The sequence below is a fragment of the Gadus morhua genome, chromosome 12 (genome assembly GCF_902167405.1).
Source record: "Gadus morhua chromosome 12, gadMor3.0, whole genome shotgun sequence".
Lineage (NCBI taxonomy): Eukaryota > Metazoa > Chordata > Actinopteri > Gadiformes > Gadidae > Gadus > Gadus morhua.
Genome location: NC_044059.1, coordinates 7,957,041 through 7,978,114, shown reverse-complemented (window position 1 = coordinate 7,978,114; position 21,074 = coordinate 7,957,041). Strand labels below are relative to the sequence as shown.

General features: G+C 44.2%; 3 protein-coding genes across 8 annotated transcripts in view; all 3 read right to left on the bottom strand.

Moving 5' to 3' along the window:
* Window positions 1-8,314, bottom strand: part of atp13a3 (ATPase 13A3) — a 116,015-nt gene extending 107,701 nt beyond the window's left edge. Inside the window, exons 1-2 of one of the 3 annotated variants that reach the window (XM_030372978.1) lie at window positions 8,098-8,314; window positions 3,468-3,542 (exon numbers count right to left, since the gene is read on the bottom strand). The gene's annotated coding sequence lies outside the window, so the exon portion shown is untranslated. The remainder of the gene's footprint in view (window positions 1-3,467; window positions 3,543-8,097) is intronic. The other 2 variants (XM_030372976.1, XM_030372977.1) reach the window with 2 other exon arrangements.
* Window positions 8,315-9,984: 1,670 nt separating this feature from the next.
* Window positions 9,985-14,378, bottom strand: tmem44 (transmembrane protein 44). 4 transcript variants are annotated; one of them, XM_030371690.1, is made up of 10 exons: window positions 14,096-14,378; window positions 13,877-14,000; window positions 13,679-13,769; window positions 13,284-13,465; window positions 12,989-13,075; window positions 12,485-12,658; window positions 11,825-11,962; window positions 11,406-11,480; window positions 11,036-11,185; window positions 9,985-10,240 (listed from the first exon to the last, which is right to left on the bottom strand). In XM_030371690.1, exons 1-10 carry the CDS (start codon window positions 14,254-14,256, stop codon window positions 10,091-10,093), a joined length of 1,332 nt encoding a protein of 443 aa, XP_030227550.1. In that variant the 5' UTR covers window positions 14,257-14,378; the 3' UTR covers window positions 9,985-10,090. The 4 variants fall into 4 exon arrangements, with proteins under 4 accessions (XP_030227550.1, XP_030227551.1, XP_030227552.1 ...); XM_030371691.1 differs by having other exon boundaries at window positions 13,311-13,465; XM_030371692.1 differs by having other exon boundaries at window positions 13,317-13,465.
* A 257-nt stretch (window positions 14,379-14,635) lies between these two features.
* On the bottom strand, window positions 14,636-21,074 carry lsg1 (large 60S subunit nuclear export GTPase 1). The gene is made up of 14 exons (XM_030373083.1): window positions 20,823-21,074; window positions 20,438-20,564; window positions 20,194-20,314; window positions 19,971-20,057; window positions 19,564-19,650; window positions 19,395-19,455; window positions 18,932-19,108; window positions 18,306-18,668; window positions 17,772-17,873; window positions 17,524-17,667; window positions 16,911-17,034; window positions 16,398-16,477; window positions 15,952-16,125; window positions 14,636-15,520 (listed from the first exon to the last, which is right to left on the bottom strand). The coding sequence occupies exons 1-14, from the start codon at window positions 20,922-20,924 to the stop codon at window positions 15,317-15,319; spliced, it is 1,953 nt and encodes a 650-aa protein (XP_030228943.1). The 5' UTR covers window positions 20,925-21,074; the 3' UTR covers window positions 14,636-15,316.

The following is a 21,074-nucleotide window of genomic DNA, read 5'->3' as shown; positions in this document are numbered from 1 at the left end:
CATCCTGTTTTCCAGAATGGTGTTTTGACGGGGGTGGACGCTCCAGCCGTTGGTAGACAGGAAACAAAAATGGAATATATATTGTTCAACGAGACTGAACAAGTTACAGATGTGAGAAAGAAGTTACCACCATAACATAGTATTAGCATTGTGTAGCATCTTATCCTATCCATCTTGCTGTATACAGGGAATGGGTTAACCTTACAATTGTTAGTGCTTGGCACTTTGATCTATGAACATCCATACTGTACCGACAGCGATGTATTGTTGCTCTTTCTTCTGACAAATGTACTTAACGCAAGTCGCCTTGGATAAAAGCGTCTGCTTAATGCCCTAAACGTAAAATATAAATGTAACATTGTCACTGGCCTCCGTGCTGCGTTCTATTATTTACTCGTTAAACGTCACGAAAGTACATTGTCCGGCAATTTTGTGAAGTTGAACATGACACACAGAAGCAGTTCTGTCTACCGTCAAATGGAAAGTAGTCAATCATCTATTGAACGGCTTGAAATCTTGGTTGAAAAACGGATTCATGTAGCCGTTTGGGACCATAAAAGGCAAGTAGCCATGAGGTAATTTCAGCTCTAAAGCTAGACAGAACCGACAAGATTTACCTCCTAGCCAAGTAAGGTTCCATCACAACTGTACTTTTGTACTTTAAACTTACAAATGAGAATTATTGGATACTCATTCCTCTTAAATCGTCAAGGTGAGTTTTCATTGATTGATTCGGATTCATCCCTTGTCTGATGTCAATGTGGCTTTGCTGTGGCCTCAGGGAGCCCTCTAAAATCAGAATCACAGTCTCGATCGCATCGAGAGGCCCAATGATCCAGGGAAACAAGAAAAAAGGGCAGACAGTGTTAAGGTGGATTTAAACCCTTAACACAGATAGCCTAATATGGAGATATTTTTGGAAGAGATAGCCGTCGAGGTGCATAATAGGTCTCTCTGTACCTCACCTGCTGAGACCGCTGCCAAGGCTTCAGTAGACCTCCCCAACAATGTCACCGCATATCAGGTATGCCGATATCGGCCACAGTCTTTTGATTGTCATAACAATCTGTCCGTTTAATTTGTTAAGTGAGATCAGATCAGAAGTTAAGCTTGACACGTCTTCCTCTCATTTGAAAGATCACCAGTTGTCATTGATTGGTTGATTCATTGATTGACGGTGTTGGCAGGCCTGCTTTTGGATCCAGGGCCTTACCCGTACAAGGCCCCAGATCGAAAAGAGGGCAGAACCAGTGTACGTGTGCTCAAGTTCACCCTGACAACCATAGTCCAAAAGTGGATATGGTTTCATAGGCTGAATGAGTGGAGCTGGTCGCCCTCGCTGGGAGGAGGAAAGATCACAACAGGTGCCATACTGTATACCTCCGGAGACAGCTGGGGAATATCAGAGGAGGCCATTTAGCTTTGAGTGCCACATCAAATCCTTGGCACGTGCGCCCACGTATGCATGTAAGCACGCGAACACACACACACTTGCATGCCACAGAGAGGGGCGGAAATATGAGAAAAATGAGTAGCGAGAGGGGGACAAAGGAAGAGATTAAGGGAGGTGGGTAGCAATTCTCAGAGGCTTTTGGCAGGCCACCCTGTTGAGAACAATGGAGCATGTGTGTGTGTGCGTCTACAGACAAAGTATGTAATTTTCTAAAAATGTGTGTTTAAACGTGCGTGTGTGCATGCGCGCGTGTGTGCATGCACGCGTGTGTGCATGCGCGCGTGTGTGTGCGTGTTTTTGAGTGCTCACAGGCTTTGGTGTCCATCTGCATGCGTGTGTGTGTATGTGTGCATGCGTGTGTATAATATGCATATATTTGTACATGCAAGTACATGCAACTGTGTTTATATGAGTGTGGGGGACAAGAAAAATAGACAGAAACAGGAGGGGGGGGGGGGGTGGGGCGATAAAGGTCTCAGACTGGGTCTGTGGGGCTGAACATAGACTTTGTACTGTTGGGTTTTTCTGTCCCCGAGCCAACCCGTCCAGACTCCAAGCCCTGGGTGAGGTAGTAAACAGTGGAGAGGCTTTCACAATGAGATAGAAAGGAGGCGACGTTGTGAACGTTGGCGTGATCTTAATCCGGTTCCTAAGACTCCTTTTCTCGCCTGACCGAGATCAACGTGTCTGAGGAGGATGACTAGTGACAGTGGGTCAGTGGTAGCCGGATACAGTCTGGGTTGCCCTGGGAAAAGTCTGATCTTCCATACAGAAAATATGTCTGCAACTAGCGGTGATCTTAGACCAGAAAATATGTCAAAAAACCGGGGTCATTCCCCATTTGGAGTTCCTATGTCTCAATGCAAATCTAGATAAGGGCTTGTTTTTTCTAGGAATGTATGCATTGCTGTCGACGCCTGTTTCAAGTGTGATTTCATGTAAATTCCAGGTTTTGCTAGATAAAAGGAATTGCATACCGATACATTGCGTAACACCAAGGGTTCCCACCCTATCGGCCACCCACACAGTGCCTCTCCTGGCACTGTTCTAATCTTATCGGCCTGTCGCACCGGGGTCATACTCTTTCCTTGACACAGTGGGATATTTAGCTCGGGACCAAGCCCTTCCTTGTATTTACAATGGGAGCCCCCCAGCCGGCGCTAGGCACTGGGTGCGAGGCAAGCCAGCAACCCCCCCCCCCCCCCCCTCGAGACTACAACCCCACCCCAAGCACCGAGGCTGGAAATGCCAGGAGCACGACATCACAATACAAGGGGGACTTTGGTAAGCAAAGCAGGGTAAAGCTGTAGCCTTGTACGTCTTGGGTTTATGACAAACAAGGCCCTCAACAACCTTGCATCATCAAGCCCATTGAACTCTGAGTCCATGTGATGACCAGTACGACTGAAATCACATAATTACAGACTCTTGCAAACAAAAGTAAACCCCCAAGGCGAGCTGGCTTTCCATTTTGTTGCCGACATACCAGTAAGTTACCTTTGACAAATAAGTAAAGCTATACAAAATGAAAAACTTGTCTGGCAGGTCTGAGACAACCAAAAGAAAGTGAATGGGGAGAAAGAACCACACACAACCATGTATTAAAAATGTGTTTAAAAAAAAAAGAAGAAAAGAGACAGAAGCCATGACTCACGCCCCGTGACTTCAAGAACGCCATTGATTACGTACTTGGTTCCCCTTCCCAGTGAACAGCAAACATATTTTAACACAATTGACATCTTCCAACTGCTCCAGCACGTATGGCCAGTGAACATATGATATAAATATATTTTGTCAACAAGTTACAAAGCTTTTGTCACTTCCAGAGCATATTTTAACGATAATCTTTGATAGAAGAGCCAAATCTTCTTTGGCACTTCCAAAAAAAAAATTCTAGTAACTTATCCGCCGCTGGTCTACCAATCAGAGATGGAGTCCCCCTGGCCCTAACTTTAACGAGTACAGGATGTTAAAGGACAGGAGCCTCATAGTCTGGTTCTCCATGCACACCCACCTTGAGGACCTGGGTCCCTGTTGCTCTCAGGCAGTACCCCTCAGTAAGCTCGTTCTGTCACACCAACCTGGATCCCTGGGAGAAAGAATAACAGACAGACCCATAGAGTCAGTAGGAACAAGGAGGTTGATGAAAAACGAGGGGAATTTCAGATGGCTTGACAGAATCTAATGGAACCATAATATTCTACACTGAAAATCTACAATAGACAAGGATAAACACATCATGAATGTGGCCTTAACGACGTGAATTAGGTATAAAAAACAGGATGATGATTATAAGGTTTGTGTGTCGGCAGTTTTACAGCCTGATCAAAAAGGCTTAAAAAAAGCAGCTCATGCATTTCGACAGAGGCAAAAATCTATTTGTCAAATAATGCTGCAAGTTATTAATTTGAGGCCAGTTAACAACAAAAACTATATTCAGAATATTTGCCTCCGATATTGTGTGTTTGTTAAAGTTTATATTTGATGAATGCATGCTAGCCAGTTTTTTAAAATAAATGTAAAAATAAAGTACAATATCATTAGTGTAAATGCTCAGACATCAACTCATGGGATGCTAACAGACTGAACAAGTTGGTACGGAGGAATAACTCCGTAGCCGGAGCTGAACTTTTAGAATCTGGAGGAGGTTGCGGAGGGTAGGATGAGTAGGAAGCTGGACGCTGTCTGGGCAAACTCCTCCCATCCCCGCTATGGTGAGCCAGGGAAGACAAGGCACCAGCCCAGCCGACGACTCATCCCTCCTTCGCAAACCACAAAGTGCCTTGTCAGTTGGTCAGAGTGTGAGTCAGTTCATTGGGCCGGTCGCCATCCGGCTCAACAACCAAAGCTTGACCAACAACATAAAACGTTAAGACCTTGAAGGCCTACTCCTCAAATTAGACCCTTAACTACTGCATCTGTCTTGGACTCACATGTGTACATCTATTGATAGAAAGACTATATATTGTAGATTTATTGAAAGACTATACATACAATTATTGATTACATTTTTATTCCTATTATTTTGCTTTGGTCTGTACTCTGACCTGTAGCTGTCCTGTGTTTCATTCTCATAGTCATTGCTGCTCTAACGCCTGAATTTCTCTCCAGGTATTAGTAAAAGGTCTATCTTAACCAACATATGGTTGATCATTTTATTTAAGTACACGCCACTGCGGAGTCCGGACATAAATGTGACCTTGGACAAGGGGGTGGGCACCTTACTCATGAATGCCTCCAGACAGCCAGGCGGACATTGGGGTACAAACGTCCTAAACCACTTGACCATCCGAGGTCATCAGTGGTTCCTCATCTATATATAGAACACCATGAGCAGCTGCTGGCCACTGGTCAACCTTCTGAATCCCTGTGTCTTCAGCGTCATGAGCTACGTGGAGAATGGGATCAGTGAAGAAACCAGTAGTGGTGGCGACCGGGCGCGAGTCAAACCACAGCTGAGGGGAGTTGGGTGTCGTGGTCAAGGGCCGGTGGTATCAGACTGCTGACCTCCCAAAAGAGACTTAGTGTGGGGTCGGCTTAGTTCAGGAAGTAGAGCCGGTTGGCTGGTAACCAGGTTTATAGTTCGACCCCCGGCTCCTCCTAGCTGAGTGCCGAGGTGTCCTTGGGCAAGACACCTGACCCTAATTGCTCCCGACGAGCTGGCAGCAGCGTTGCATGGTTAACTCTGTCGTCGGTGTGGGAATGTGTGCCTTAACCGTTGGAAGTCGGTATACCTAAAAATGCCATATACGATTCTGCAGCATGCCTACTTCCTTTTACAAGGCGAGTTCAAAGTTTAAAGTTGCAATCAGTTTCGCAAGTTTGTTACCTGACGTGGCCACTTACGTTCAGGATAAAAAAAAGTTCAAATTTATCCAATTTAATATAATACATCATATCAAATATAAAAAGAAATACACTATATATTTATAATCTATCCTCCTTTCCCCAACTGAAGACATGAAGCATGCGTCTTCTGCAGGACGAAATATTCCGAATGCCACATAAAGGGTGCTTACGGGGGAGCGTAGCGGTATTCTCTAAACAAATGAAAGCCATTCATTCTTGCCGTTACCGTGAAATTTAAGCAAGGGTCTGTATAAAGCCTCTGGCAATATGAGTTTGGCCCAACTTTCATAGGGATGCTATTAAAAATTGGATTCTTCTGTGCTTTTGGGAGCTGGGGGGGGGAACCATGAACCACAAGAACCGTGTTTGCCGGGAGCTATGGGGGATCTTCAGTTCACCATGTTAGGATATCTCCCCATCACAGCTCCTGATCAACCATCTCAGGCTTTTCATCACAGACTGCTGGTCTTTGGGGTCGTCTGTGAGAGGCCTGCAGGGCTTTAGCTCAATCGCCTGGGAAATCGACTCTGGAGGCACCTGCACTTTAGTAAATCAGGTTTCAAAATTTTGCAACACCAAGAGTTCGGCTCTTTCTCACCCTGTGGAGGGGACAAAGGTTCAGAGGTTAAGAGGAAAATCTGTTATTATCGTGATTATGTACCTGAAGGACATTTATTGTCTCTTCAAATAGGAAATAGGGCCCCCTAGTCCTACACTTTATATACACACGCCCACTTTTGTTGACCCCTGGGGCCGTTTAACACCCCTGAGAAACATCGGACATGCCAACAACAGAGATACTTGACTGAGGTTTAGCTGAGCCTTTAACTTAATCTGAGATACATAAGACATTCATTATTTGTTACGTCCTATGCCTGCGGCAGCATGGCAGTTGATGATTTCACACTCCTAACCAGCATGACCTTAAACACAGTGCCCTTAAACACAGTGGCCATTGCTTTCTTACTGAGAAATAAATTGTATTGGCGGATACAAGAATATTCAAGAGAATATTCAACTAAACAAATTGGACATTTAGTTATCAACCTGGCCTACCACACACACACACACACACACACACACACACACACACACACACACACACACACACACACACACACACACACACACACACACACACACACACACACACACACACACACACACAAATATTAAAGTAAAGCAATTGTCAAAAGATAAAAGAGAAATGACTGGTCGTTCAGCCAACGAAAACAAAACACAGATGGTGGGTCTCAGGCCAGCAAGGCTAATCTGTTATTAAGAGACTTAATTCCAAGATGTCTGTGATCAAAAAAAAGGCAAGAAACAGACAGACACTAAGAAGTATTTTCTATCTCATCCTAATAGGGCACCAAGGGAGTCAAGGGAACCTGGGAAGCTTTTGACTTGGGCAGCCAAAAAGCTACCATAACTCTAGCATCAATCAAAAGCTGTTGTTGAAACTGTTTTCAAAATGCTTAATGACATCTTTATTTGACTTTCATTTTGATAGGTTTCCTTATTAGCACACCCGATGCTTAATGTTCCTTTATTTTTGTTGCTAATTAATAAAAAAAAATATATATATTTACAATTCTGTACAAAAAACATTGTATTATAAGTGGATTTCCCTTTCAGTCATCATCCCTCCAAGCAGATGGAGGCCAAGAAGACTTCTGACAAACAATAAAAGCTTTTTTTGGAGAAGTTAAGCAAATGTTGTTTGACCTTAGATATCCTTACTCAAGAATAGATGAACAAAGTAACAAAATAAGAAACGAATGAACTCAAATGTATCAACTGAATGTTGATACATTTAAATACAATCCAACATGCTGTGTTTGTTGACAGCACTGAGTGAGAGCCACTGAGAGGTGATCGCCTGACTCGATTGAGAAACATAAACCACGCTACTAGGCTATAGAGTAGGACATTTAAATAATAATAAAAAAAAGATAATTTAGGGATGATTAAAGTACGCCAACAAGGTAGGTAGAAATTACCCTGTCTCAGTTATTCAGCCACATGTATGTTGGTCAACTCCTTGATGTTGGGAGATACATCTACTGTGTATAACGGTGTTAAATGCGAGTAATGTGAAAAGCACATTCACAGATAACAGAATGAAACCAAATAAACTACAGACCCCGTTCCGATAACCAAACGTGTAGCAAGTAGGCTATTATAAACACACCAGAACATAGTTGGGTCACATCATAGAGAAACGAATGGAGGCTGACAGATCTGATGCTAATAGCAGACGGGGAAATAAAGGCAACACAATCCTGCCTCCCAGCACACATGCGTGTAAGCAGGTGAAGTGTTTCTACCACCAGACAGTCATGATGACATGTTATTGCGGCTTGACTAACAGTTAGCCAACGTGAGCCACGCTTTAATGTTAAAAAAGGCAGCGGCTGCAAAAACATTCACATGCATGTTATCTCCAGTCATTTTTAAACAGGCAGAGTCACCACCCAAACAAATTCCTAACGGGTGTTTCATTTTACTGAATGAATTGGCCATACCGATAGCTATCTGTCAGATAGCGTGTGTGTGTGTGTGTGTGTGTGTGTGTGTGTGTGTGTGTGTGTGTGTGTGTGTGTGTGTGTGTGTGTGTGTGTGTGTGTCTGTCTATGTGTTTGTGTATGTGTATGTGTGTGTGTGTGTGTGTGTGTGTGTGTGTGTGTGTGTGTGTGTGTGTGTGTGTGTGTGTGTGTGTGTGTGTGTGTGTGTGTGTGTGTGTGTGGCTCTATGCTACACATGGCTGATGGACATCCCCTGTATTCACTTACCCCAGAACCACCCGGACACTTTGAAGATCAGCTGAAAATCATGGTGAGACGAAAGCAGGTGTTATCTGAAGCGAGACGTCGTTGAAGAGGGGAAAATTACAACCCAAATGTTCTCTTCTCTCTCACAAGAATGAAGAAGGGGGAAGGCGCTCGACGTTGACAGACAGCTCGGTACAACGCATCTGAGTCGTGGAGGGCTGAACTGCCTTGAACTGGCTCACGAGAGGAAGTAGGATGTGACATCAGAAGCGTGTAGTCCGCAGCGAATCCACACTGCTACGCCAATGCATGGATGCCGTTATACATTATTGGCTTGAATACTTTACGTCCTTGCACGGTTCCCACGTAAGGCTGCAATGCAATAGCAATATGACGATTAAAAAAATATATATATATGAAATATATTTAAACAAAATAACAAAAAAATATTAAAACTCTAATAATAAATGATAAAATTTCATATGTAAACACATAGGGCCAACCTATTTTATATAGATATATAGCAATTGTAAATAGATTTTACCTAAAAATTGGTGCTGTTTTTATCTTTTTTGGAGCCTTATTGTATAGTTTAGTGAAACATTTACACAGAGGCATCCCCTCTCTGCTCATACAACCTGAGAGGAAAAAATTCCCTGCATGGTTTGGTCAGCGTGTTACAATGCATCAAACAAGGCCTATGTGATTCTCCTCTGACGTAAGCAAGGCGACAAGATAAACACAAAGGCCTATTCTCCCCAGCGGCTTCAGATGTCCTAATCCTTTCTCTCTGTCACTTGTGTAAACAGAATTCCACCTGTTAATATGGGATGGGAGAGTTTGTTTTCCTTGTGTTTGGAGTCTGAACTAGGGGATAGGGATTTAACCCGTGTCTAGCCGGACCCCCCCCTGTCCAGAGTCCAGACACAGTAGGGTTCTAGCTTGTTATTTACCACTGACAACACAGATCCTCATCATTCAACACAGTTGTTTTGCAGATATAGTCTTTAGCAAACAGAAGACTTCACCCTTAATGTAAGAGGGCCAGTGTGCACAAGTTTTAATTTTGGACTTGAATCACATTTCTGCTTGGATGATGTCATATTTCTTACTGACTCATGAAGAAAAACATTGTTGGGCCTTTTCATTGGTAAAAACTGATGTCCAAATGGAACACATTTAATCCTTATATGACTCAAGACTGTCTCCCTTTAAACCGCAATTCAAACCCATATTCAATTTATCTCTACAAGTATGTCGTGGGTTCAAAACCATGTTTCATAAGTTTGACATGTGGATGATTCGGTAAAAGGTATGAAGGTGACTGGCTTGAACATTTCACCTCAAGCGGTGTATTGTCCCATTATCAAAACATAAAAAAATAAAGTTCCCTGATGCAATCTGTACCCATAACTCATGAAACAGGACAACATGCGATGTATGCGGAAGGCAGAGAACAGGGGGTGAAGTCGAGGCCCCATTAGATTACTGTTTATCGCCTTGGCAGGCTCTTGGCAGAGGCCTGTCGCCTCGTCTAGACCTGATAAATACTGATGACCAACAGAATGCAGGATGTGACCTGAAAAACCTCCCTAAGCAGAATGGGAGAGGGCAGTGTTCGTGTGTGTGTGTGGGGGGGTGGGTCTGAGGCCAAAGCGGACTGATAAGGCCGTTTGGATGTCTTCCTTCCGATCATTGAGCCGCATTGCGTGGCCATAATGGGGGAGGGGCTGGTGTACATGGTGTCCTGACATCTGAACTGTGGGGACAGCAAATGGAGTCACCGCCACAATTATCAGCAGCCATTCTGGCGCCTTTCAATTCTGTTCAACACAAAAGAGCACGCTCCCTGCAAGTGCATGCAGCGCACACAGACACACACACACACACACACACACACAGTTTATGTTTGTCATTTCATTTATTTATTACATTATCTATTCACATGACCAGCCTATTACTGATGGAGCTTGATACGGCGTTTGAGGGGAACGCCGTTTCCCCGTCCTCAGCTTCACAGAGGCATCTCTGTGAAGTCAGAAGCGCTGCAGGTGCTCGCCACAAACGGTGGAGGGTTCTTGGGCCAATCCTGCAGGAACTCATCCCCCTCCTCCGTTCTCCATGGTGGTTCACTCCAACAGCTTCTGGCCTCCTCAAAGTCCCACTGAAACATGACAGCAATCTTTTCATTTAGAGCGCATGTGGAGCGTTGTGGCCATCACATGATATGGGCCAGCGCATTCTTTCAACGTACACCTCATGTACTACACCCGTCCCGTCTAACATGCTCAAGATGGTAGTAGCTAGTTGCACGATAGTATTGTGGGAATGGTATTTCATCACTTTCAGCTGAAAGGCACTGGGTCTGATCCCCAAATTCCACAGCCTACTTGTAGGAACCCCAGAGCAAGTTGTAATATATATACTGAAACTGCCACCACATGGGATAACACCTTGCGGTTTTTAAGGCAACCATGTGAAAATCCATATCTCGGAAAGACTCAACTTTTGACAGTAGTGAAGCAATAAGGGTAAAAAAAAAAGTGCAATAATTGACATCCCATTCTACAAGTTCCAACAACTGTTATTTGCCTAGCTGTTGCGGTTAACATTATACCACCATCTAGTGTACAACTGTGGATATTGCAAATCTCATCACACAACATCTTATATCCAATATAGTCATTGAACTCTATTTTTGTTGTTAACTTTTACCTTCAATACCCATTAATTATCTAATATGTTATGTTATTGGCACACTAGTGGTAAATCAAACCAAATACCTTAATCGGTTGGTTTGAGACTGGTTGTGCCAGGTTCCCTGACTATTTTAGGACTATGCTTGCAGTAGCTAGAGTCTGTGAATCTGAATAATAATAATTCATAATTTTAAATATATAATAAAAAATATATCACATACGTGAATAAATAAATAAGAGATTCTGAGTAATAGACTCACCTCCAGTTCGGAGCTGTAGGACGAGGAGTCATAGGAGGTGCAGGAGGAGCAGACAGACCCCCCACTCGCCACCTGGACCAGCTGTACTCCTCTCGTAGTCCCAGTCGCCAAGTTATCTCTCCCAAATAGCATCAAGTCCTCTCGGCATTCCTACCAACACACACAGTGTGGTCTACACAAAGAGAAAGGCACCAAGCTCCTCCGTTTGATTCCTAGTGTCAACAAGATTCAAGAGCCAAAATGCCTAGCTTCCTACCTGCTGCTTGATGACAAGTTCTGAATGCAAGTTGATTTGGATGATTAATAAATGGTAAAGAGTAGTAAGAAATGAGTTTGAAAAGTATTCAAATGAAGGACATATTTGGCGTACCTTCACTGCCGGTTGAACACTGACGTCCATATAGTGGCCGATTTCAGCGGTCTTTGGTGTCTTTCTGTTGTTCTTCTTTGAAAGACCACGTTGAGATCCAAGCGAGAGAAAAATGGAGAAAAGATCACAGGAACATGAAGAGCAATAACCTGTTAGTGAACTGCAACACAAGTCATTGCTTGTTTACATTGAGACCTTTATCTGTGATCTCAGACCTGGCGTCTCTAGTCCCAAACAAGGCAAGCCATATTTTAACTAAAATGACAAGCAAGTAAAGCTTGGCTAAAAGAGACCTCATCAAACCTTTCACTGACCTCTTTTGAATTATCATGAGAGATTCTGGGAAATAACCCAAAAAGAGATCGATAGATGTATTAATAAATAGGATTAGAGACGAAAGGGCAAAAATAGGAACTTGCTTCTTGTTTTCTGTGTTTTTTCAGTTGGTTGCCATGTCTCTTATGAAAGTGTGGAAACTCTAGAAGGCTCTGTGTGTCTAGTGAGATCCTCTCAGGTTTCCGTCTGGCTCCTTTTCTGCACCAAAATATGACCAGAACCTAACAGTTCAAGGTTAATGGCCAACAACTCAAAAATATGGAAAGCAGTCAACGACATATAAACCCTTCACATTAATATACATTATTCAGTAGTGTAAAATGCAATCATGACATGTCAATGGCACTCATTTTGAAGCAACCATAAACACTAAAAAGCAAACAACCAAATATATTTGGTTTACAACTACACAATATAAAAACATTTTAGACCCTTCCTCCTCTCAATTCACTGTCAGTCACTTTGGATAACAGCGTCTGCTTAAAAAGTGACGGTCTTGAAGATCTCTGTTTCATTCACACACACACAAGTGATTTGAAGAGCTAGTCTCTCTGGCAGAACAACCATGGAAGGGCAATGGCAAACGCACCACTAAATTTGCGCCGCTTACGATTTGAATGCATGGCACGAAACTCGCATTCGGCGACTTTTACACCGAGGGAAGATCTTTGCAGATATTTGAGATTGCCCCCCTAAACGGTCCAAAGAGGAATACCACAGATCGGAGCCCCAAAGGAGGATACGAGCAGGTCCAGCGTGGCGCCGCAGAGGGCAGAGAGCAGCCAGGGCGCTGCCTTGAGGAAGAGTCCGGGAACCACGGGGTCAGAGAGCAGGAGGGCGGAGATGTAGAGGAGGCCGGTCGACGAGCACAGCACTGCTGAGACGCCGGCCGCCGGAGAGACCTTCTCCCTCCTGCACTGGACGCAGAACACACGGCGCATAAAGGATGGCATTACAAGATGGCCGACATTTCATTCTGATTCACGCTAAGATTGAAACATGGAATGTGACCATGGCAGCTCTAAAAAGTTGGGACATTATGAATCAAATCAAATATAATAAAATGACATTTCCTTTCTGATTTCTATTGTTAGTCTGCACTCTGTCCTGTTTATGTCGTTTTTGGGGACGTACGTGTTGTGGCTCCCATTTCCATTTTATGATGTTCAGTGTTTCATATGTCTGCCCTTTTATCTACAACAAATCTACATTAAAAAATGAATCAAGTTAGCTCCACGGTGTCTTACTGCTCGGTTGATGGCAGGGAATCTGGAGGTGCAGACTATGGCGAGAGAGATCATGCCCAGAGTGTAACCCAAGACCTGTGTGTTATCCTGAGGAAGAACAGCACATTCTGTGGTTAACATTGTTTTGAACAATGACAATGATGGAGGCCAGCCAAATTATTCACTAACAGACTCAGATTCCAGAAATACCACCTGTCATGTCATATTCAAATTTCAAATACAAAAGAAAAACACCGTTCCAAAAGTGAAGAAACACTTAGGTTTATGTTTACCACTTTTATTGCCATTTATTTACCACATTATATATCCAGCACACACCCACACTGACTTGAAGAAAGGTATCAAGTAGTTTTCTTCGTGAAAAGGGCCTGTATGCTGGGATGCTCTCACTGGTTGCATAACCTCCTAGTCCCATCAACAGACACATACAGAGGAGTTGCTGCCTTCGTCGTCTCCTGATTATCCTAAGCCTCCTATCTGAGGACAAACACAAGAAAATCGATGAGTAGCTAAGAGTGAATAAGCTGGACGCTGATGTAAATTCGTTTTGTTATCACTATGACTTTCCTGACAAGCAAAATGTCCAGTGACTGTTTTGCTTAAATGCGGTTGGGCTACGGTTACGTTCTCAAAGAACATAAGGATCATAAAGATGAGAAAGACTAGGAGGAGCTGGCGCTCCGGGCTTACCTTTGGTTGAATTCCAGCAAATATAAAGCGTGAGGAAGATGGAAACAATGTTCACAAAATCCACAGCTACAGTCAAGACACCAAACACTATCTAAAGAAAGTGAGTTGCACAGTAGTCAGATGGTGTGCCGATGCGCTGTATGACTATTTACGAGTTGATTGGGCTTGAGATGGTTAAATATAAACAATCACATGTACCTGGATATCCAGCTGTTGAGAAAGAACCGCGCCGATAGTGCTGCACAGGTTGCCGAGAAAGCAATAGATGGTGACCACTGCTCCAGTGTTCCCCTGCCTCACGGTGCATCGCTGATGGATTAACCTGAGGAAGGAAACCACTGATCTGAATTTTCTCAATTGTTGTGTCTATTGCCACTGCAATCGATGGACGAGAAACGATTAAAAAAAATTACTTACACAACACATGATGTAAATAACAGTAGTGCAGACAACGCAAAGAGTGCGAAGGGGACACACGCTTTGTCAGCGTTGAACGAGAGGCAGGTTGTTATCGCCTCGACGCAAAACTGATAAAAAGAACGAAAGTTATGAATGCGGTTGTCGGTCAAGTCGTTCATTTTCCTTCATTTAATAGCGAAAAGTAGTTAAATCCATTGACGTGCCGCCCAAAAGACAGCATCAAGCGCCGTGTCTGCCAGGAGCCACAGGTGCGCAGTAGTCTTGTGAATCTGCTTGATGAGGGGACTTGCGCAGAAGAGGTCACCTTTTTCAGGAGCGCAACTGTATAATCAACTTCCTTTTTTCTATTTTTAATAATAGTTATAGGCTACTTTTGATGATACCTCATATAAACGATTGAATTAAACTGCAATTATTTGAAAAGTTACTTACAGAAAATGTGATTTAATGAGGGGTAAAAACACTTGCGGACATTGTTTCTCAAAGAAATTCACAATAACCACACTACAAAAGGACAAGTCAAACAGTGCACAGCCCCACAAGAATACACAATAGATATTTTTATTTCATTTTCCGATTAAGTACATACGCAATTGTATATAAACCAGCCGGATCCTTCAATACAGCACATTACTTGTGCTGCTATTAATTTGTCAATATAGCAATTTGTTTATTTTATTAATAATCTGGGGTTCAGCTGGGTAATATGCATTGAAATAACTGTCTGCAGTTGAGAACAAATTCGTTTTATTCCAATGTCTTAAATATTGTACATGAATAATACAAGCATTTGTTTTAATCTGAAAAATCAACATTTAATTTTCTAGTAAGTAAGAAAATGGGGAAAAGAAAAGTTATGAAATTGTCGAGATGAAAAAGATGGTTTGGATCATTATCAGTAATCAAGGGCAGTACATTATATATAATGTACTATTTATGGAAACCTGTAGCCTCTAACCTCTCCTTTAACCACTCAAAGAGCCCGGCATTGGCCTAGGCTGGCGTTAATTCCTTTGGAATTGCATCTAAACCCTCCCATACAGTCATCCCATTAAATCTGAAATGATCCATGATTAATTTTAAACAGTTTGTTTAGGGCTTATTCACATAGGGGCCATTTTGGTTCCAACTCGGTGCTAATCACTAGCTTGGAGGTTGGGGGAGGGAGCTGAAGATGGCCTCTGGGTGAACCAGGCCCTCAGCCGGGCCTCCTCCGGCTCAGGCCTCCAGGTGCCGGGTGAGCCTGCGGACCTTCTCCTTTTTGTTGCCGTTGCCGTGCTTCTTCCAGGGTTTGCCGACCACGCCCTCGGGGCCCACCTGGCCGGGGCCCACGTGGCCCGGCTGGCCCGGGGTCACGGGCCCGCTGCCCATCTTGTAGCCCATGACGTTCTGGACGCCCTTGGTGAGCGCACGCACGTTCTCCTGGAGGAAGACAGAGGAGGTGGGGACAGGGTTAGGCACGGGTGGGTGGATGTCAATCCTCGTGTGTTCGCACCGTTGAATGTATAATGAAATCTAAAAACACACAAAGTTTGCTTATTTTTACTCAAGTAGTGTGTAACCCATCCTTATTTTTTTTGTACAGGTAGTGTGTGGAATTGATTGGGAACTAGCACAACAGACGTAGACGAAAGGGATCCCATGACAGTAAGAATAGTTTTGCTGTCGATACCTTTGAATATCTTTATAATGTCATAGGAAGTTATACTATGTGTCTGAGAAGCTTCACCCTCTCTCTGATGCAGATATCAAAATCAACCACAATTTCTTCTTCCTGTTCTTCATTTCAGTTTTGCACTAAAAAGGGTAGATGGATACTGTCTATTATGCTGATCCACGAGCCCCAGGCATACCTGATTGAAGAAGTTCTTGTCCACAGGGTTCTCTATCCTCCTGATCTTGTTCAGGCTGCAGCTGGGATTAGAGGACTCGTCGATCTCCCCGTCCGTGGGCAGGAAGGTTCTGTGCTGGGGCTGGAAGTCTGCAGCCTGGATGTGTGGTGGAGGGTGGCAGTATAGGAGCTTGCCCTGTGGGGGACACACACAACCACAACAACACACGAGTGGTCATTAACACTGCCCGGGATAGAGGCCATGCTCACTATATGCTGTTCCTCAACTCTATTCTGCCCTCCTAAGAACCCAGGACTTTGAGATAACACAACGAGAATATGAGTTAGATTAACAGTGTATTTAAAAAAAATATTAATTATCGCAAGTTATATATAGGCGGTAACCATAAAAAAAACAATGTTTTTTGACATTTCTGATAAAAACAGTATCCACTCCATGGATCTTACGTTGACATAATCCTTCAGAACGTAGCGGGCCGATCTTGCCTCGTCGGGCTGTCCGTGGGCCGTCATGAAGCCCCTCATATCTGCAAGACAGGAGGACGGTCAGCTTGGAGCTACATTAGGACTAAAGAGCACATCTCGCATCATATGGGGTGAGGGGGGGTTGTCTGTTATGTCAGTTAAACTATGTCAGTCTGTTGCGTGTTATTTATGCTTCATGTCTGTACTGTGCTTTGTTATTTATTGTGCTCGTTATGCAGCTGAGTCCAAGAAAAATTGCCCTTTGGGACATTAAAGTATATATCAACCAATCATCTCCATTCCGTAGAAAAACGTTTAACTTTTAACTGAACACAGAAGGGACAAATCTTGAACGATCGCATTTTGCCCTGCAGCGTACAGCAGACGACAACGCCCCTCTCTAGTTGACTGAAAGGAACTGAGAAGTTGGGTCACTCTGGGGTTGGGTCCCTCAGGTGTTGGGGGGGGGGGGGGGGGGGGGGGGAAGGCTCTTACATCCGTAGGCCCTGAGCATCTCCTCAGAGGTGGGCGCGCGGTCTGGGTCCTGGTCCTCCCGGGGCCGGATGATGTTGATGCCGTACGTTCTCTCCATGACGTGGCGCGGGATGGTTTGACACACGTGAGCACCCGGTTAAGGGCCGTCGAAGTAAAGAACACGGTTTTCCTATTGGTCTTTTATAGCTCAGTCTCTCACTGGTGTCCGGCTATGACTGGGGTCGAGTGAGCCCGCAGTCACGGTGATGGAGCTCCATTACTTCCTAGACGCTATCGAATCGCCACACAGTAACAGACATTTCTGTTGGCCAAATTAGTGAGCAACGGTAGGTGGACGGTCATCAAACTGGCCATATCTATATCCTAAAAGTTAGTCTGAAAATGCGAGGCCAGAAATGAAAGCTAAGAGATAATTTAAACTCCCCATGATGGATTGATAGGTTTGTGATGTTTCAGTTGATAGGAGACGTATACAGGAACGTCATGATTAGAACCATTTAAAAAGACACCGAGGTGAGGCTGTGCCTGGCTAGGACACATTACAAACCACAAATTTGGCAGGGAGCCATCACTCAATTTAACCGCCACAGAAGGTTGAGCGCTGGAAGGATATGAGGGAGATGCTAGGAACGTGGTCCCTCATCTGATCGATGGACAGGATGCCACAGCAGATCATCTCAGCCTTGGTGGAGACGAAGGAGGGCATCACCAGACCCGGGCAGTCACAGAGGCAGAGGCCAGGCTCCACAAACAGAGTCTATACACAGACAAGCAGACACACAGCAGATGTCAAGGGTCAAGCAACAGACGAAGCTGTATCTCAGGACTGGAGAAGGGTTTTCCATGGAGCGAACGGCTTACCTGAAAGTGCTTGGTGTGACCGGGAGTGGCAGAAACTGACACCTTTTTGTCCCTGAAGATTGTGTTGATGGTTGTACTTTTTCCCACATTGGGATATCCAACCTGTTCAACAGATTTATTGTTACATATTAAAACAAACCCATTCAAACTCCTCTTTATAAAGCGAGAGACATTCAAACATAATGATGTTGTGTTTCCAGTACATCGACTTGATTAAGTCGATGCATGGATGCAATTTCAGCTGCTATTCCATTGAAAATGTAAGTAATAACCTTAATAAATCAAATTATTCCCACAAAACCAGGACAGTTGACAACACATAACCAAACACACACACACACAATGATAAAAACACAGACATCCTGAATCCAAAAAAATGCCATGAAGAGTAACTACGCAAACAGAAAAGAGAATAATGCGCAGCGCTCTCACATCAATAGTCTCTCTATCTACAAAGACATCTCCGCAAACCATTAACCGCCACCCTAAAAGCCTTCAGTCACAGGCCTACTGTTGTAGCATTGTAGCACTCACCATGCCCACGGTGATCTGTCCTTCTCTGCACTGTTTCCCGGTGTGAACCATCTTGAACATGGCAAGCAGCTCGTCCTTGTGCAGCAGACGACTGGAGTTGCGGAAGCCGTCTTTATTCGACGGACCAGCCGCCCCTCCCCCCCCCTCCTCCTCCTCCTCTTCGTCATCGCCTTCCGAGCAGGTCTGCCAGTCCTCTTCTGCTACCGTTACCCTTTCCCGCGGATCTTCATCCATACTATCCTCCTCCTCCTCCTCTTTAGCTTCTGGTTGCCGACTCTCCTTAGCCACGCTGGGCTGCTCCTCCTCCTCCTCCTCCTCTTCCGGTTCACTCACTGCATCTTCAGTCTCCTCCACCTCCATTCCCTGTGACACATTTAGATTCACATTAAGTTATGAAAACATGAAATCCCCCATAGTCAAGAGCTTCTCTCTTGTATCTTATCAAAGAGATGGTGGGCGTGGCATATGATGAAAGGCTGCAACAGATAGGAGACCGTGTTAGAGCAAGACGTTTTCTAGAGCTCTCCTCAACACTAAAACAAAATCAGTTGATGTGGATTTTCCCCTTTTTTCTTTTTTTACTTATAAGGATAAATATTATTATAACTATCGGCTCTTCCACCCACCTTTTCCAGCGCCTCCAACCGGTCCGCCTCTGCCAGTGCCGACCAGAACACCGCCCTGATGCCTTGCTTCTGGAAGTACCTGGCCCAGATGCCGCGCTGCTCCCGGGTCAGCAGGTCCGCCTTGTTCACCAGGATCATGTTCACCTTGTCCTCCGACACCTCCTTCACATACGCCTCCTATGAGCCCCCAAAGAGGGAGGCGTGAGTTTCTTTGAAGGGTTCCTTTGATTGTGGGTAATAGTGTAGGACATACATTGGACAAGAAACTAAAGAGTGTCATTTACTTTGCTAAAACTGGTGGTTCAAATGTTTTCAATTAGGGACCATAAAGTAGCTGAATTCTACTTAGGGTAGGGTAACAGCATACTTTGAAGACCTCAACTATTCCACTTTTCAACCTCCAGCTTTTCCCTAATTTCGGTATCTGTCCCAGAATCAATTGAGATTGAAAGTTGCCACTTACAAGATCAGGGCAACGAAACAGCAGAGGATTTCTGCCATCAACAATCTGGACAACGACATCACTGTAGGAACACACATGAATTATGTTAGCACATGGTATATACACGCACATTTTTAAATCAAGCAAGGGAGTTAAGGTTGTCCCCCAATGTGGACTGCAGCCACTTTACCTCCTCTCGATCACTCTCCACAGCTGCCTCCAGAAGTCAAGGTTCCTCTCGAATGGCGTGAGAATAAACTTCTGCTCCTCTTCCAGCCTTAGAAACGGATGGATTGGGAGAGTTGTTTTTCATTTTGTTTGCCTTAGTTAAGTGAAGTTGTATGGAATTTAAGATTAGATATGGGGAGGTTAAATAATGTGAGGGAATTATTAATGAATATCATTATATAGCGATGGGCATTCAAATGTTTGCCTTTGCTTTTTTTATGCCCAACTGCATCGTTTACGTTTTTCTGAAACTAACAAGATAAAGCACCTACAACAAATAAATAACAAAATTGCACAGGCCACCTCAAAGCCAATACATTATACAATAATATGACTGGAAATACAAATCAAGCCAAATGAAACACATACTTTGCGAGTTCCCTTCTCCATTCCAGGAAGCTGTCTCTCTCCGCCTGCTGAAGGACCTCAGCACTGGTGTTCTCGTCCCATTTTGGGCTGGAGACCGCAAAAGTAAACCGGTCATCATTGATGATCAGACTCAAAGCATAGCATTATCAAACTCATATAGTCACAAGGGGATCACAACAGGGGCTGCCACCGAGCGAGATGTCTGCTGCTCTGGTCAGCTTACCGGCGGGGGATGCGGAGGAGCTGTTTATTCTCTTCGTGCACTTTCTTCAACCTGGCCCGTTCCTCTGAGGTCAGTAGCCCCGCCCTGGCTTCCGCCGGCACGAACTTAATGTTTAGCTTTTCTGAGAAACGAACATCGCAAATGACAGGACGTGAAGACACACACGGCAGGAAAAGTGCATTTTGTTTACTAGCCAGTGATACGAGAGGGTGCCTATTAATAGAAATATGAAAATATCGCTTACCAGCAATGAACTCTGTGCCTGCTAATTCGGCAGTGGCGAGGAAGTCATCCATGGAACTCTGTTCGGTAACTGACTGCAGGTTCAGTCGACCCCAGTCATAGCCATCGTTAAGTTCACTAGTGTGAAGCTGACAGAAAAATATACGAAGAATTACTAGAATGTCACATCACATATTTCGAATAAAATGACTAAACACTTAAACAAGGGCTGGGATGAGTTTAACGTGAATTAATCGAGATTAAACAACACTTCAAGCTAGATACTTTTTATGCATCGCTATATTTAATGCGAATAGATTCATCACGTTAAACCACCAGATAGATCCACTGCAACATATAGGCTGCCGTGAAACCATCGTATAACGAGCCATCGCCTTGATGCGTACCCAGGTGTCGATCTTCTTGTGTCCACGATTGGCCTGAAGCCTCTCCTTGATCAGACACCTCCCGAGTCCGCCAGGCCCCCCTCCCGTCTTCTTTTTGCCCATAGTGTAGTATAACCTTCCGCCCGGTAGTGTTTGTTATGAAAAGCAAGTTAACCTCAGTTCAAACAGAAGTTATTTTCTGTTACTCTCCCCACATGTGGAAAAACCTTGTTGTCGTAAAACCGGAAGTGAAATGGAACAGACTATGTGGTC